We start from the raw sequence: 17,415 nt of genomic DNA, 5'->3' as shown, positions 1-17,415 counted from the left end.
CATGTTTTTGGGAGCCAGGAAAAAACTGTTGTTGAACAACTAGTAATGTGTGGGCAGGTGTGTTGTCACTTAGTGAAGAACTCAGTCATTGTTCTTCCACTTGCATGGATGTTAGCACAGAATACTGTTCCTTAGCCGCTTCAAAACCTCACAGTAAAACTTGACAGTCTGACTGGGTGGAGGGAGGAGAGAATTCCTTGTGGATGGAAAAAAAAAAAAAAAAAGCAGGATGATCAACATTGACTTTACATTGCTCAAACTTGGCACACTTTTTTGACTACTGCTTTGTCTCAGTGGGTCATAACTGTAAATCTTTGATTCATCATGAAGTATTGGGTCACCTCTGGTTTAATCTTTGAGCATCCTGCAGACAGCAATGCAATGTTCTTTCTGGTTACTGCTCAACAGCTTCAGATAAATTTTGCAACAATGCATCTCACGTTCAAAATGTCTGACAAAATGCATGAATAGTCCCATATAGCAGGCCTACAATCTTGCACACATTATGGATAGTCCAGCTACAATCAGCAAGGATAGGTTCTCACACTTTTGTGATGTTTTGTGGTTATTCAGAAAGAACACTCAAATCAGACAGACATTCATCCCTCTTTGAAACAATTGTGTCACAAAAAAAAAATTTCACTTTGGCTAATAGCATTAGCACCAAACACTTCTATATGCATTTGGCGAGTTTCTGTAGCAGTTATTTTTAAGGTTGAAGCAAAATTTGATGCAGCTTCATCATTCCATAAAATCTGCCATTTCATTTGGAGAAGAAAATCACCGAATCACTTAAAACACGTTACAAAAATGCCCATAACCTAAGAATGCAACCTCTCGGCTTGCTGGCTGTTAGCATACTGAGTAAATTATCTAAGTAAATTGTATGAAAATTAGCAATAAAAAGATCAATGAAAGACCAAACTATGAAAATAGGCAGGAGCATAGAAAATTTCAGCTGCATTCTGAATGGCGATTCTGTAGAACAAGTAAAATATTTCAGCTATTTAGGCAGTTTTTGTTTTTAGTGAAGATTATTATTATTATTCCTGATACCTCCAAGGAGTCCAAAGACTCATCGTGGGAGAACACTTACAGCTGTCTCAACCACTACACCGAACCTCTACTACGAATCATCTCCATCAACGCCATCTACCGCCCACCTCCACCACCACAACTAGTATTTTTTGTCTGTAAATTGCTTGTGTTCTGAAGATGTCTATTTCTAGATTTATCCTGCAAATAGAATAAGCAAAGCTTGGTGTAATGTGTAGTCAACTAAATAAATTTATGTGAAATAAATGAGAAAATAGAATGTACAAGACAGTGTAGAAAAGTTTTTTACCTTGGGTATATATTATGTTCGAGATACCAAGCAATTTTATAAGCTAGGTTTTTTAATCCTTTTTCCCAAGTAAGAGACAAGTAAGTCTCTAAACAGACAAGTAAGTCAAGTTTGCAGCTGCACGTAGTGCAACACTAGGCAACTCATTGTAAAGGTGGAGTAAGCTCTGATCACTTTCCTTAGAATTTTCCCCTACTTGGGAAAAAGGATTAAAAATCCTAGCTTATAAAATTGCTTAGTATCTTTAACATAATATATACCTAAGGTAAAAAACTTTTCTACATATTATTCGCATCCTGAGATTATACTATGCTCCCATACTAGGGAAGTGACTATGAGCAAGGTGGTTTCCCCATTGCCTTCCTTGCCGTGCTATGTCCAATGGCTGTGTCCTGTGTGTTCAAGGGTCCGGTTTGCCTGTTTATAGGATAAAAAACCAGAATGAACTGAGGGGAAAACCCTACTGTCCACGTCCAAGACTGGCTAATTTGGCTACGTCTGAGAAAGATCCTTAAGTTCCTCACATCTCTGATGGGAATCGAACCCAGGACACTCCTTCCCTAGGGATATGGTTGGGAAGTGCATATATATATATATATATATATATATATATATATATATTCCTATTCCTCACCTGCCACATTTTTAACCCATAGGATACATTCAAACCAAATGCATAGCATGCTACAAAATCTTCATGAAGGCTACAATTATTGTAGTCTTAAAATAGTAGAGAGTTTGGCAACAATGTTTTAAATCTGGCAGCAGCCATGATGGATAAAAGAACAGTTAGATATAAGATAGACAAATTTGTCCCACAAAACAATCATCATACAAGAACAGTGAAACTCGATAGCACAAACTTGAAAACAGTATGAGTAAAGATATACACAAAATGAATACAGCAGTCCCCACCCCCATCCGCAGGGGATATGTTCCAACACACCCTGCAGATACCTGAAACCACAGATAGTACCGAACCCTCTATATTTTTTTCTATATATACACACCTATGATAAAATTTAATTTATAAATTAGGCACAGTAAATATTAACAACCATAACTAATAATAAAATAGAACAATTATAACAACATACTGTAATAAAAGTTATTTGAATGTGAATGGATTCTAAGTAGCTTCTGCACACTTTTTTTAAATTTTATTTTATTATTCATTTATTATTTTATGAAGTCAAGAACTTTCACCTTTTTCACTTAAAAGGAAGCACTTTGCAGCTTCTCTTTGTCAAATCCGAACTGTCAGCATCACTATGATTGCTTTTTTGGGGCCATTATTAAGTGAAATAAGGGTTACTTGAACAAAAGCACTGCAATACTGAACGAGTCGATATGACAGGTATAAGAGGCAATGTAAATCGAGTGGCGAGAGATCCAAGATTCATGCTCGAGGTTGTACAAAAGAAATGCAGAGAAGAAAGATAGTGTGTGTGCTACCCACGTATAATAATGAGGAGCTTAACAGAAGAGCAGTAATAATGAATAGCATAATAGCTAGAATGTATGTATCAGAAGAGAGGATTGGAATATGTGGATACCCGGAGGGAATTTGATGACAGAAAGGAACAGTATGCGAGGGACTGTTTGCATTTGAATAAGGAAGTATGTAACAACAATCTCTTCAAATTTGAAGAAATTTGAAGAGATTTGAAGAGATTGTTGTTTTCTGAACGAGTCAGTGTGTGTCAATGCAGGGAAACTAGAGATCCCACGGTGGATTGTAGCAGAGGTGGTCTTTTGTGGGAAGGTGCTTGGGGGAAGCAGAACAGCATCAGTTAACACCGTGTCCAGTAGGGTCTGGAGGGGATAATGATAAGTATAGAAGCAGTGACATTTTTATGCTTTATACTAATGCCATTAGTAGCCAGAATAAAGGAGATAAATTGTTGCGCTGATGGTGTCAGCCTGGGCAAAGACTGGGATCACTGAGACATTGCTCACAGAAGATAACATAGTAACAGGAATAGAAGTAACAGGGTACAGCATTTTTCATCAGGAGGGTAGGGGAAAACATGGTGGTGGAGTACTGGTTATGAAAAGTGATGACTTATATCCTCTGGAGGCTTTGGAAAGCAGTGACACTAATGGTTTTGAAAGCATATGGTGTAAGGTAGAGATGGGAAAGACAGGATATATAGTGGGGTCTTGCTACAAGCCAAGGAGTACAGGAGCAGGAAATGTTTAGGCAGTTGAGCTTGGCAAGTGCAAGAAGAATGATTATGGAAGATTTTAACTATAGCAGTATAAACTGGGAAGAGAAAAATACATATAGTAATAATTATTATTATTAAGGCCTCTATGGAGTCAAATGACTTCACCGTGGGAGATCCTTCCTAAGAAACACAAAGTCTATCGTGCCACTCCTTAAACTCATTGACCGTTCTTGCTCTCTCCACACCATCAGGCAATGCATTCCATGGTTCAACCACCTTCCATGCAAAGAAACCACTCCTCACCCTTTTGCTCACAGTTTCCTTTCGTAACTTCCAGGGATAGCCTCTTGTCATCACTCCTTCCCGCGGTTTAACCAAGCAAAAGAACTCCCCAGTGTCAACCCTGTAACCACCTCTCAACAGTTTAAAAGTCTCAATCATATCACCTCTCCTTCTATCCACCAAACTCTGCAGTCCACATTCCCTCAGCCGATCCTCATAACTAATATCGTACAGTCCTGAAACCATCTTTGTCATCCGTCTTTGTAACTTTCCCTTTGCACAGTTAATTAATCCCCTTCAAATCTTGAGGACTAAATCTGAGAACAACAGTCCAAGTATGGTCTGATCAGGGTCTTATACAACAGAATGATAACTGTTTTATCTCTGCAGGTCAGCATCCTTCTCATTATTGCAGCAATCCTCTGTGTTACTTTCACCACCTTTGCAACATATACCCTAAATTTCAGGTTTCTATGAAACATCAACCTCGGGAAGTAGGGGAGAGAAGAGAAAGATCTCTTCTCTCCCCTACTTCCTCCAGTATAACCCCACCCACAGAGTATGCAGTGTCCCATCAATGTGTCCCAGACCTTACATTTTGCTGCATTAAACCAAATCCCCATTCATTTGCCCATCTATCTAGCTTATTCAAATTCTCTTGCAGGGCTGCCACATCTACACTATTACTAATAATTCTTCCCAGCTTCACATCATCTGCAAACAACTGAATATCCCCCTGGAATCCACTGACAATGTCATTGATATAAAGGTTAAACAATATAGGTCCCAACACTGAGCCCTGTGGGACCCCACTTGTAACCCTCTTCTTCCTTGCAACTGCCCCACCATACACAACTCTCTGATACCTATCGGAGAGCCAATCCTGAATCCAGCTGACCAATCTGACATCCAGACCCATGTGCTGCAACTTAAATATCAGCTTATCATATGGCACCCTGTCAAATGCCTTTGCTAAGTATAAGAAAATGGCAGTATATGCCTTTCCCTCATCTATTGCTCTTGTAACTTTATCATAAAAGGCTAGCATATTGCTAAAACAAGAGTGCCCCTTCAAAAATCCATGTTGAGCCTCACAGATAACACTACCCTCATCTGCCAAACGCTGTGTACAGTCCTTCACTACTTTCTCCAAATCTTACTAACTACTGATGACACACAAACTGGCTTGTAATTAGACACTTCCAGTCTGCTACCACTCTTATGTAATGGCACTAGCTTACCTTCCTTCCATTCCCTGGGCACCTTTCCACAGCCAGACTTTCATTGAAAAGCCAGGTCAGAGGCACTGTCAGTTCCCTAGCACATGCTCTCAAAACTCATGGTGAAATACCATCCAGTCCCACAGCTTTACTTACATCCAGAGTACTCAGTATTTGAAACACACTCTCCACCTGTACCTCTAAACCTCAAACTTTCTAGAATTCTTGAGAGACAAGTGTCTCAGGCAACATGTAATAGAGGGAACAAGAGGTTCAACAGTTTTGGATTTGGTCACAGCATCATAACAGCTGATAATAACTGGGATGACATCTCTCCCCCCAGTTGGACAGAGTGACCGTGTGGTTTTGACATGGAAGTTGAATAGACATCCAGGAGTTTATCACATATGTAGAATTATTAGGCGGATGACTATAACGGTCTTGGATATCAACTTGGGGCAGTTCCAAGGAAGGACGGAATTGGAAGGCTAAGATATCATTAAGATGGCACTATCTTACCTTCCTTCCATTCCTTCGATACCTTTCCCACAGCAAGCTGTTTTCTACAAGTGAAGAAGCAGACACAATTTGGTGTAAAGTGGATGACAAACAATATCAACCAGGAACTGCAAGTGAAAAAGAGATTATGGCAGAGATATAAGGGGAGGAGTGGAGAGCAGATGCATGAAGAATATAAGACTCGGGTCAGGAGAGTGACTAATATGGTGAGGAAGGCCAAACTGGAATATGAGAAGAGATTGGCACTAAGATCCAAAAAAATCCTAGGGAACTGTTAGCTATGTGGCCAGTAGGAGAAGAAATGATTTTGGAAGAATGACATTGTGAGATATAAATGGGAATAGAGTGACTGATGCAGAGGACATAGCAGAATTGTTCAATAAACACTTTATTGGAGCATTTCATCCTAGAGAAGAAGGTTTTAATACTAGAGGGTGAGGTCATTTTTAAGAATGAGAAGTGCAAGAGGAGAGTGTGTTTCAAATACTGTACTCTGATGTCAGTAAAGCTGTGGGAATGCATGGTATTTCAACATGGGGATTTGAGAGAGTGTGCTAAAGAACTGACAGCTCCTTTGATCTGACTTTTCAATGAAAGTGTGGCTATGGGAAAGATACCTAAGGAATGGAAGGAAGGTAAGATAGTGCCATTGCATTAGTGTGGTAACAGACTGGAAGTGTCTAATTATAGGCCAGTTTGTGTGTCATCATTAATTTTTAATGTATTGGAGAATTTAGTGAGGGATCATATCCAGTGTTGGGAAGATGAGGGTAATGTTATCTGTGAGTCAACATGGATTTGTTAAGAGGCGCTCTTGCTTTAGTAAGATGATTTCTTTTATAATGAAGTTTGAAGAGCAGTTGATGAGGGAAGGGCATACACTGCCTTTTTTTGGATTGGATTTTGCAAAGGCATTTAACAGGGTGCCACATGATAAGTTGATATTTAAGTTGCAGCACATGGGTCTAGATGTCAGGTTAGTCAAGTGGATTCAGGATTGGTTGTCTGATAGGTATCAGAGTTGTGTAGTGTGGAGCAGTTTCAAGGAGGCAGAGGGTTACAAGTGGGGTTCCACAGGGCTCAGTACTATAATCTATATTGTTTAAATTTTAATTCAATGATATTGTCAATGGATTGCAAGGGGATATTCAGTTTTCTGTAGATCATGTGAAGCTGGGAAAGGTTATCAGGAATATTACAGATGAGGCAGCCCTGAAAGAGGATTTGAAGAAACTAGACAGATGGGCTAATGAATGATGGTATCGGTTTAATGCAGCAAAATGTAAAGTCTTGAAGTGTGGGATACATTAATAGGAGGCTGCATACCCGATTGGAGGAGCTGTACTAGAGGAAGAAGGGGATACAAGAGATCTGGGGGGTGATGATCAATAAAAACTGAAATTCAGGGGGTATATTACAAAGGTGGTGTAGGTAAGCCAGAGGATTGCTGCAATACTGAGAAGGATGCTGATCTGAAGAGATATTAGGGTTATCATTCCATTGTATAAGACGTTGCTATAACAATACTCTAAGTGTGATCAGACCACACTTAGACTATTGTTCTCAAATTTGGATCCCAGGATTTGAGGGGATAAATTAACTGTGGAGAGAGTGAAGAGGCAGATAACAAAGATGGTTTCAGGATTGTAGAATGTTGATTATGAAGATCGGCTGAGGGAATGTCGACTGAGAGTTGGGTGGATAGAAGAAGGAGAGCTGATAAGATAGAACTCCCCGGTGTTCTTTCACTTGGTGGAGCAGCGGGAAGGAGGGATGACAAGGGCATCCCTGGAAGTTATGAACGGAATCTGTGAGCAAGAGGGTGACAAGTGGTTTCTTTGCATGGAGGGTGGTTGAACCATGGAATGCATTGCCTGATAGAGTGGTGAGAGCAAGAGCTGTCAATGAGTTCAAAGAGTAGTATGATACTGTTTCCTAGGAAGGACCTACTACGATGAGTCTCTTGCCTCCATGGAGGCCTGAATAATAATAATAACCAAGACTACTCAGAACGGCACGCAATTCCTGATTTCCAAAAGACTGCATGGTGTATGTAGCTTTCTCCACCTTTGCAAGTAGCCTGGTGTTGGACTACCTCTGGGATCAGCCGAATTGTCTACTACTAAAAGAAAGAGCCATACGGCTTCATTTCAGCAATGTAAAATTATATAGGCAAGGTGGATACTAGATCCAACATTATTTCAAAGCTGAATGCTTGTAGAAACTATGAAAATTTCTTAAGTTGACCTGAGATCTCATGAGAATACAATCCTCGGCATCCCCGAGTTGCCTTAGCTTGCAGTACCTTTTTTGACTTAAAACAGCTAAGGCAACTCGAGAATGCCAATGACTGTATTCTCGTAAGCCCTCAGGTCGACTTAATTTTCATAGTTTCTACAAACATTCAGATTTGAAATAATGTTGGATCTAATATCCAATAAAGGTCGAAACTGGAAGTGATTCTTCTCATAATGCATAGCATTATACATACCTGCTTTGCATTATGTGATACTATGGTAAGTGATGTGAAGTCATTAGCTTCAATATACAAGTTGCTCCAGTCCTGAAAATAGTTCAGGCACAAACTTTGTTTGTTTCCTGTCCTCTCCCAGTCCTTAATGGATCATTGGGTCACTCATGGCTAAGCTATGAATGTCTAATGGGCAGTGAATTATGGCAGATGGTTCCCATCTCCTCTTCTGTCTTCGTTTATATGTCCTATGGCCGCATCTATTCATGTGTCCGGTTTGCCTGTTTCCGGGATGAAAAACCCGCTATCCATGCCCAAGACCGGCTAACTTGGCTATGGCTGAGGAAGATACTTCAGCTCCTCACGTCTCTGACAGGAATCAAACCTAAGACACTCCTTCCCCAGGCATATAGTTGCGAAGTGCAGAGCCACTAGGCTAGCTGAGCAGACTTTGTTTGCTTACACTTGGATAAATGATTAAACCAAGTATATAATTTCTTGGTATCTTTAATTTATTGGATCTAATATCCACTTCGCCAAAATGTAGTTATAAATTATTTATTTCTGGAATTTTCCATTTAATATTTTCGGCAGACCGGTTAGCAAACCCATGGATGCATGGGTACGGTACTAATGCCATTTTTTTACCACCTTATGACAACCAATTGCTGTATCTCCATGTGCTAGCATGTTAGAGTCCTTGCAGACAACTGACTGATTTGGTGAAAAGTTCATAGGAAGTTGGTGGTAAACTTTTAATGTAGTACTATCATAGTATCCTATATACCACTGGAGGGTACATATCAAATTCCTGAAGTACTCTCAAAGTTGCATGCTTATGTTTAGTTTGCAATCAGATTTAAAAAACAAAATATTTCTACAAGGACTTACCTCTATTCCAGACTTTACATTATACAGGTTCTTCAAAAGAATTGTCTAAAAGAAAGTAATATCTATAAATTATTTTAAAACTTCATAACTATAAGGCATAAGTAAACAAGGACAACAGAAGTCTAACATAAGATTTAGATGTTAGGTTGGTGAACTAGATTCAGGATTGGCTATCTGAGAGGTATCAGAGGGTTGTGTATGGTGGGGTAATATCAAGGAGGCAGAAGGATAAAAGTGGAGTCCCACAGTGCTCAGTACTGGGACCTATACTGTTTAACTTCTATATCAATGCCATTGTCAGTGGATTACAAGGGTATATTCAGTTGTTTGCAGATGATGTGAAGCTAGGAAGGGATATTATTAGTAATAGTGCAGATGTGTCAGCCCTGCAAGAGGATTTAATATACTGGACAGATGGGCTAATGAATGGGGTATCAGTTTAATGCAGCAAAATGTAAAGTCTTGAAGTTTGGGATACATTGATGGTAGGCTGCATACTCTGTTGGAGGAGCTGTACTGAAGGACATAGGAGAGGCAAGAGATACGGGGATGATGACTGATAGCAACCTGAAATTCAGGTAACACATTGCAAAGGTGTGGGTAACCCAGAGGATTGCTGCAATACTGAGAAGAATCCTAACCTGCAGAGATAAAAGAGTTGTCATTCCATTGTATAAAGCCCTGATCAGACCACAATTGGGTTAGTGTTCTCAGATTTGTTCTGCAGGATTTGAAAGGGATAAATTAACTGTGGAAAGGGTGCAGAGGTAGATGGTTTTATTACTGTTCAATGTTAGTTATGAGGACAGGCTGAAGGAATGTGGACTGCAGAGTTTTGGTAGAGAGAAGGAGACGTGATATGAATGAGACTTTTAAACTGTTGAGAGGTAGTTACAGGGTTGAAACTGGGGAGTCTTCTGCTTGGTGGAACAGGGGAAGGAGTGAGGACAAGGTGCCATCCCTGGAAGTTACAAAAGGAAGTAGTGAGCAAAAGGGGTGAGTAGTGGTTTCTTTGCATGGAGGGTGGTTGAGCCATGGGATGCATTGCCTGATATAGTGGTGAGAATATGAATAGTCAATGAGTTCAAGGGTTAGTATGATACTGTTTTCTAGGAAGGCCTCCCATGATCAGTTGTTTGACTGTATGGAGGCCTGAATCATCATAATGAGAATTACTAAAACATCACTTCCCATTAGCTGGATCATGATTATCATGATCCTCTCTAACACCTGACACACAGATTGGCCTAAAATTTGATGCTCCACCCTTATGATACAATCTTTCCTCGTTCAACTCCTTTGGAACTTGACTCATTAAAGAAATATGCCAAGGTCACATTCTTTCAAAATATATATATATCAAATTCCACAGCCTTATTAACATCAAGTTTACTCAATATTCCCCATATATCACTTTCTGACTCAGTCAGTCTCTTCCCATCATCCACTACTCTCAAACTCTCCATGATGTCGCACTCACATGAATAAAAGATTTTTCTGAATTGCTCATTAAATGTCAATTATATCTGCTGCAGCAATTGTCTTCTTCCCCAGTCAATGTCATTATAATTTTTTTTTTTTTTTTTTTTTTTAGCTAAGTGCTGCTTATAATGCTGTTCTTACTGGGCAACCCTCCTTGCCTATTTTTTGTACTCTTCATGAAATTGATTACCACTCAATCTTTTGTTGTGTTGCCTCTATATGCCTCCTTTCTCTGAATTGCATGCTTAAACATTTCACTCATCAATTTCATATCTACCTTATTTAACCTTCTGACCCTTGGGATACATTCATTAAGATACTGCTTCTGCTATATAGCTCTTAAATAGCACCCAACCAGAATCTCCTTTCCACCCAACTCCACAATCCATGCCACAGCTGTAAGCTGTCTTTGAGCATCTCAATCACCAGCCCTGTAGTTCTAGATATACCCTTTCTTCATATAGGTCCTCACATGGGTTGCAACCACCTAGGTAATTACTTCATGGTCACTCTCAAAGGTAGAGAGATTTGACACCTCATTTATAACATTCTCTAATGAGATTATCAAATCCAAGACCTGGCTGAGGTATTTATCCTTCAAAAATACGAGAAATTCATTTTCTTTACTTCCAGTTGCTCTTCATTCCAGTCTACATTGGCATAATTAAAATCCTCTGCGATGATAACTCTTTTCCTATTTGCTTATACATTTCATGGCCACTACCCTCCATGTCTATAGCAACACCCAACTAAGTATTTCATTTTATCTGCCTCATCTTACACTACTGCCTCAATATCATTACCACTATTTCCCCCTTGCATCTCTACCTTGTATGGACATAACTTTTCTATCATCAATAGTACACAGTACCACTTCCCTTTTTACCTTTTCTATCTTCATGAAATGCCCTTCCATCAATATTACTTGGTTATACTATAAAAGAAAGATGCCAAGAAATTATATTCTTGGTTTTATCCTTTTTCCTAGTGTAAGAAAACGAAGTTTGCATATGAAGCCACTTTACGAGTGGGCTACTTGTACATAAAGGCTAACAGTGGCACCCGGTGAAAATTTTAAGTGGGGGTGCTGCATATACAAAAAAAAAAAAAACTTTTTTTTTTCCTTATCAGTAACGAATTTATTAATAAATAACTTTGCATATTAAAAATATTTCATCCTCACCATGAACAAACACCAATATCAAGAGCAATGACAAGAACAAACGAATATCGGTGTTAGATCGCAGTGCATTTGTTTTGTGTAACGATAATTGAAAAAATATAATTCTTTTCATATTTTCAACAGTGACACTCATCATAATTCAGCCTTGTATCTATAATAAATAAATAATTATATGTTATGTTAACAAAATAAAATAAGATTTACAAAAAATAGTTCACCACGAACACACACCAATAGTAAACATTTTGTATCTCACAGAAATAACGCGCGGAAGCATGTGATACATTGCCCAAATGGCAGTGTATCGTATGACATAATGTGCAAGCACAAACAAGTGCAAATGAATATCGGCGTTATATCACAGTGCATTTGTTTCGTGTAAGGATAATTGAAAAAATATTATTCTTTTCATATTTTCAACAGTGACACTCGTCATAATTCAGTCTTGTATCAATAATAAATAAATTATATGTTATTTTAACAAAATAAAAGAGGATTTACAAAAAATAGTTCACCACGCACACACGCAACAATAATAAACTTTTCATATCTCACAGAAATAACGTGCATAAAGACAGCTATTGCAGAATGTGTGGTGGAGATATTTAATGAGCAGTTCATAAAGATCTTTCAATCTTGTGAATGTGACTTCATGGAGAGATTAAGAGCAGTTGATGATGGGGAGGAGAGACTGACTGTAAGTGAGCAAGAGGTGTTTGGGGAGTTGAGTAAACTAGATGTAAATAAGGCTGTGGGACTTGATAATATATCACCGCGTATTCTGAAGGAATGTGCCAGAGAGTTGACACCTGCCTTGACATTTTTTTAATACGAGTCTTGCACTTGGTCAAGTCCCTAAAGAGTGGAAGGAGGGCAAGATTGTGCCACTTCATAAAGGAGGTGATCGAACTCAAGCATCAAACTATAGGCCTATCTGTGTGTCAGGTGTTGTGGTTAAGGTGTTGGAGAAGCTTGTGAGAACTAGGATCCAGAGTTGGGTTGACAACAATGGTATAATCTTTGATGGACAGCATGGATTTGCTAAAGGGAGGTCGTGTTTTAGTAATCTACTTACTTATTACAATAAAGTGACTGCTTCCTTGGACAGAGGAGAAGGATACATAGTAATATACTTGGATTTCGCAAAAGCTTTTGATAGAGTACCTCATGATAAGTTGACAGTCAAACTAGAGCAGATGGGGTTGGATATTAGATTAGTGCATTGGATTGGAGACTGGCTATCTGATAGGTATCAACAAGTTGTGTATGGAGGTGCAATATCCAGGAAAAGGAAAGTCACTAGTGGAGTGCCTCAGGGATCTGTTTTAGGGCCATTACTATTTAACTTGTATATTAATGATATTGGTGAAGATTTGGATGGAGATATTCAGTTGTTTGCAGATGATGCAAAGTTAGGACGAACCATAAAGAGTAGTGAAGATGTTGTGGCCTTGCAAGAAGACTTGAATAAATTGAGTGATTGGGCAAGCAAATGGGGATGTGAGTTCAATGTTGCAAAATGTAAGGTTTTAAAATTTGGAAAACAAAGATGGGATGCAGAATTAATGCTTGGTGAGAATATATTGTTGGAAGTAGAGGAAATAAGAGATCTGGGAGTGATAGTGGATAAGGATCTAAAATTTAGGGGACACATCGCCAAAATTGTGAAGACAACACAAAGACTTCTGGGAATGATGAGGAGGACACTGACGTGTAGAAGTAGGGAGATTCTTGTTCCATTGTATAACGCTTTGATTAGGCCACACATGGACTATTGTGCCCAGATTTGGTCACCTTGTTTTCAGAAGGATGAAGAGATGTTGGAAAGGGTCCAAAGGCGACTGACTAAGGTAGTTTCTGACCTCTGGAATGTCGAGTATGAGGAAAGATTGAAAAGATGTAATTTGCAGTGTCTAGTGGAGAGAAAGAAGAGGGGAGATATGATAGAGACTTACAAGTTGGTAAGGGGTTGTTATAGGATCAATGGTGGAGAAGTTCTACAGCTAATAGTGGGAGATCAGGGGAGAACCAGAGGTCATCCCTGGAAACTGTATAAAGAGGGTGTGAGTAGGGGAGTGAGAGGCAGGTTTTTTTCGTGCAGAGTTGTGAATGATTGGAATGCCCTGCCTGAGAGTGTGGTGTCTGCAAGGAGTTTGAATGTGTTTAAGACCCGATATGATGAGATGTGTGAGAGATAAAAGGACCTCCTAGATGAGTCTTTGACTCCATGAGGTCTTGTTTAATAATAATATAATAATACATAAGCATACTGAAGATACACTGTCGTTTGAGCAGTTTGGGAATGATGTAACATGCAATGACAAATGCAAACGAATATCGGCATTAGATCGCAGTGCATTTGTTTCATAATCTAAAGCGTTACTCGAACAATTCCAATTATTAAAAGGTTACAATTCCAATTATACAAAAGGTTACAGCTTATGTCAAAACATAAGCTGTAACCTTTAACATGTTGTATTGCATTTATATAATGTTATAAGCATTGTTATTATTTATAAACACAAAGAAAATTTAATTTTTTCATTTTTTCCTTGGGGATGTGCAATGTCCCAGTGCTTATGTATGGGCCGCCACTGAATGCTAATGACTTCACATCAATTGCATTAGTATCCCATAATACAACACACATCCTTACAGACATGTATAATGCTATGCATTATAGAAAGTACTGCTACCCAGACTGGTTTCTTCAAAAACCGGTCTGGGTAGTGGCACTGGGTCTGGTTCCCACCGAGACCTCTAAGGTCTCAGTGGGAGCCAGAAGTGAATACCAAGGTAAAGTAATGCAGAAGTCATATTTCTATATACAAGTAGTCAAAAAGTGTCACATCTTATTACTAAAATACTCTAGATTGTTGAAATTTATTTTTCACTTGGTTATACTATAAATTAAAAATGCCAAAAAATTAAAGTGATTTAAGAACAAAAGCATTTGACTTGCATGCTGAAGATGCCCTTATTCATAAATGATGTGGAAAAAATTAACCCCTTTTTGCTGCAATTATAATACTGGGAGTCAAGTAGGTTTGATTATGAATATTAAAAAAATAAAGGTAATGAATACAGGGTGATGTGCTACAAGTCTCTTACTTCAGTTATTTTGGTAGCTGTATTTTGTCAGTAAGACAAAGGAAAAGTGGATAAAATATTAGGAATGGCATCCACACTGTCAAGTACTTATGGAAAATTCAGAAAGACAGCAGAATAGTAAAAACAAAACTAAATTTACAACAGCCTGGTTCTGTTTCTCATTATGGAGTTGATATGTGGACATTGTGTAAGCAGTAAGCATGATAGACAATGGTTTTGATTAACAGTGAATGTTGGGAGTGAGATAGTTTCATTTCATGAATAATGAAATACAGAGGAGTGGGTATCTCTCCTCACTTACATAGCACTATATATTCTAGCCTTTCCTTACAATGCACTATTCTATGTAAGGAAAGCATGTTGGAGCTTTAATGGAATAATTATCAGCACTGAGAAAGGATTAAAAATAATTTTAATACTTCATCTCTTTCACAAAGACATCTTCAGGGATTACAAAAAACTTTTTTGTAACAACACATAGACAAAAGCAATGCAGTAGTGAGTGAAAGTTCCGGTATTGGATATTATGTACAACATGTAACACAGAATATGTCACTTAGTTCCAGAAACGGCCAATAACATTAGACTTGACATAGCTAACATTCTCTCCCAGTTGTCACCTCCAAGAATGAATTTGTCTGGAAGATAACTCTCTGTCCTTAGAAAATTATGGAAAGAAAAAAGTATTGTCATCACCAGAGCTGATAAGGGTAATGCCACTGGCGTTCTTAATGCCTCAGAATATAATTTAAAAATGGACATTATTCTCCATGATCACGCTACCTACATACCACTTGAACACGATCCCACAAAAACTCAAGTTAAAAAAAATTAAAACTTCTTAATTTTTTAACTAAGTACAAATTGTCAAAGCAGCTAGGCTAGCTAACTCTTTGATCCCCCCCCCCCTCACTGGTCTTACCACATCTTATGTAAAAAACTCTACCCACTTTAAAAACTTAATTGAAAATCTTACTTTAAATAGTACAGACATATTGGTCAGCTTTGACATCATCTCATTGCTTACCAATATTCCCCTAACCGACACCTTTAACACTCTTAAAAAACATTTTTCTTTTTGATATCTTAGATCTCTTTTCCATCAAATCTGGTTATTTTTCTTGGAAGAAAAAAATCTACAAACAGATAGAGGGCACTGCAATGGGTTCCCCCGTCTCACCCCCTCTTGCCAATTTTTACATGGAAAATTTTGAAAAATGATCCATAGACTCTTCCCCTCTAAAACCTTATATCTGACTAAGATATATAGATGATGTGTTCTCTATTTGTCCTCATGGCCCAGACACATTAGATTCCTTCCTCAGTCACCTCAATAGTCTACATCCAAGAATCGAGTTTACAATGGAAAAGGAAAATAACAATAATTTACCCTTCCTGGACACCTTAGTAACATGCCTTCCTAATATACCTTTCTTTCCTGGTATATAGAAAACCTACTCATACAAGCAGATACATTCATAAACTCTCCTACCACCACCCCTCTCAGCAACATGGCATTATTAAAACTCTAACCAATAGAGCCCACAATCTTTGTTCCAGTGAAACTCCCCTTTCAACTGAACTCACACACATACACAACACCTTCCTTTCCAATGGCTACAATGACCACAGGATTAAAAAATAATCAAATCCTTCCCCATTCCCCAACCACCTCTTTAGAAGGACTACAGAAATCCCATCACCATACCTTACATTCGCATTACACCAGAAAAAAGTACAACCTCCATATAGCTTTTAAGCCCTACCATAAAATTCCTACCCTTATCCGTTCCACCAAAGACCAGCTCCTCCTCTCTCAGTGCCTGGAGTATATAGAGTACCTTGTGCCTGTAAACTGGCTTACTTCGGATAGACAGGCAGGTCAGCATACAATCAGTTAGAGGAACACAGATCTTACATTTGCAATCACTATTATGGTCAATCTGGCCTTGCAGACCATGTTTTGGATACTACCCACAGGATCTCCTGGAAAAAAAAGACCATGCTTCACCATAGTAAATTCAAAAGAGAAAGACTGTTTTTTTGAATCTGTATCGGCACTCAGGAATCAACCTAAATTAAACAAATATGGTTGCATTAAGCTTCCCAAAATTTGGGAAACATTAATTATTAGAGATCCATCTTTACATCCTAGGCCACCTGCAAATGCCCATAGAGGGGCAACCACCTAGATAGGACTTTAGTTTCACTCACTACTGCATTGCTTGTGTGTGTGTGTGTGTGTGTGTGTGTGTTGTTACAAAAAGTTTTTTTGTAATCCCTGAAGATGTCTCTGTGACAGACGAAATATTGGAAGTATTAAATTTATTTTTAATCTTTTCTCAGTGCTGATAATTATTCCATTAAACCTCCAACATGAATTCTGCACAGCACTTAAGCCTCAACATATGTAAGGAAAGGTTACAATAAGTTTGGCCATGTCGGAATCCAGGACATTTGGTTGCCCAACAAGATTATGAAAAGAGATCCAGAAGATATTAGATACAGAGGTAGACCTTGAATCTATATTAACAATATCAAACAAGATCTTAACAGAATTGGCTTGCAGTGCATGAAGTAGCAATGGATGCTCACAATAGACATGTCTGCCACAGGAAACTGATCTATCTGGTCAGACGTCCGTAACTCATGTATAATTAGATTCGCAGGTGACCAGTGGTGTACCTCAGGGCTCTGTGCTTGGGCTAATGTTGTTTAATTTGTATATAAATGATATAAGA

General features: G+C 38.5%; 1 protein-coding gene across 3 annotated transcripts in view; it reads right to left on the bottom strand.

Annotated features, from left to right (window-relative positions):
• Positions 1-17,415, bottom strand: part of LOC150108820 (actin-1-like) — a 379,189-nt gene that overhangs the window by 216,595 nt on the left and 145,179 nt on the right. For all 3 annotated transcript variants that reach the window (XM_090403503.1, XM_090403511.1, XM_090403519.1), the window contains one exon: positions 8,899-8,943. In XM_090403503.1, the coding sequence (XP_090259629.1) occupies positions 8,899-8,943 (45 nt within the window). The remainder of the gene's footprint in view (positions 1-8,898; positions 8,944-17,415) is intronic.

Source organism: Typopeltis vanoorti, chromosome 2, assembly GCF_054136105.1.
Source record: "Typopeltis vanoorti isolate ZY-2024b chromosome 2, IOZ_Tvanoo_1.0, whole genome shotgun sequence".
Classification (NCBI taxonomy): Eukaryota; Metazoa; Arthropoda; class Arachnida; order Uropygi; family Thelyphonidae; genus Typopeltis; species Typopeltis vanoorti.
This window is presented reverse-complemented; position numbering and strand designations above follow the sequence as displayed.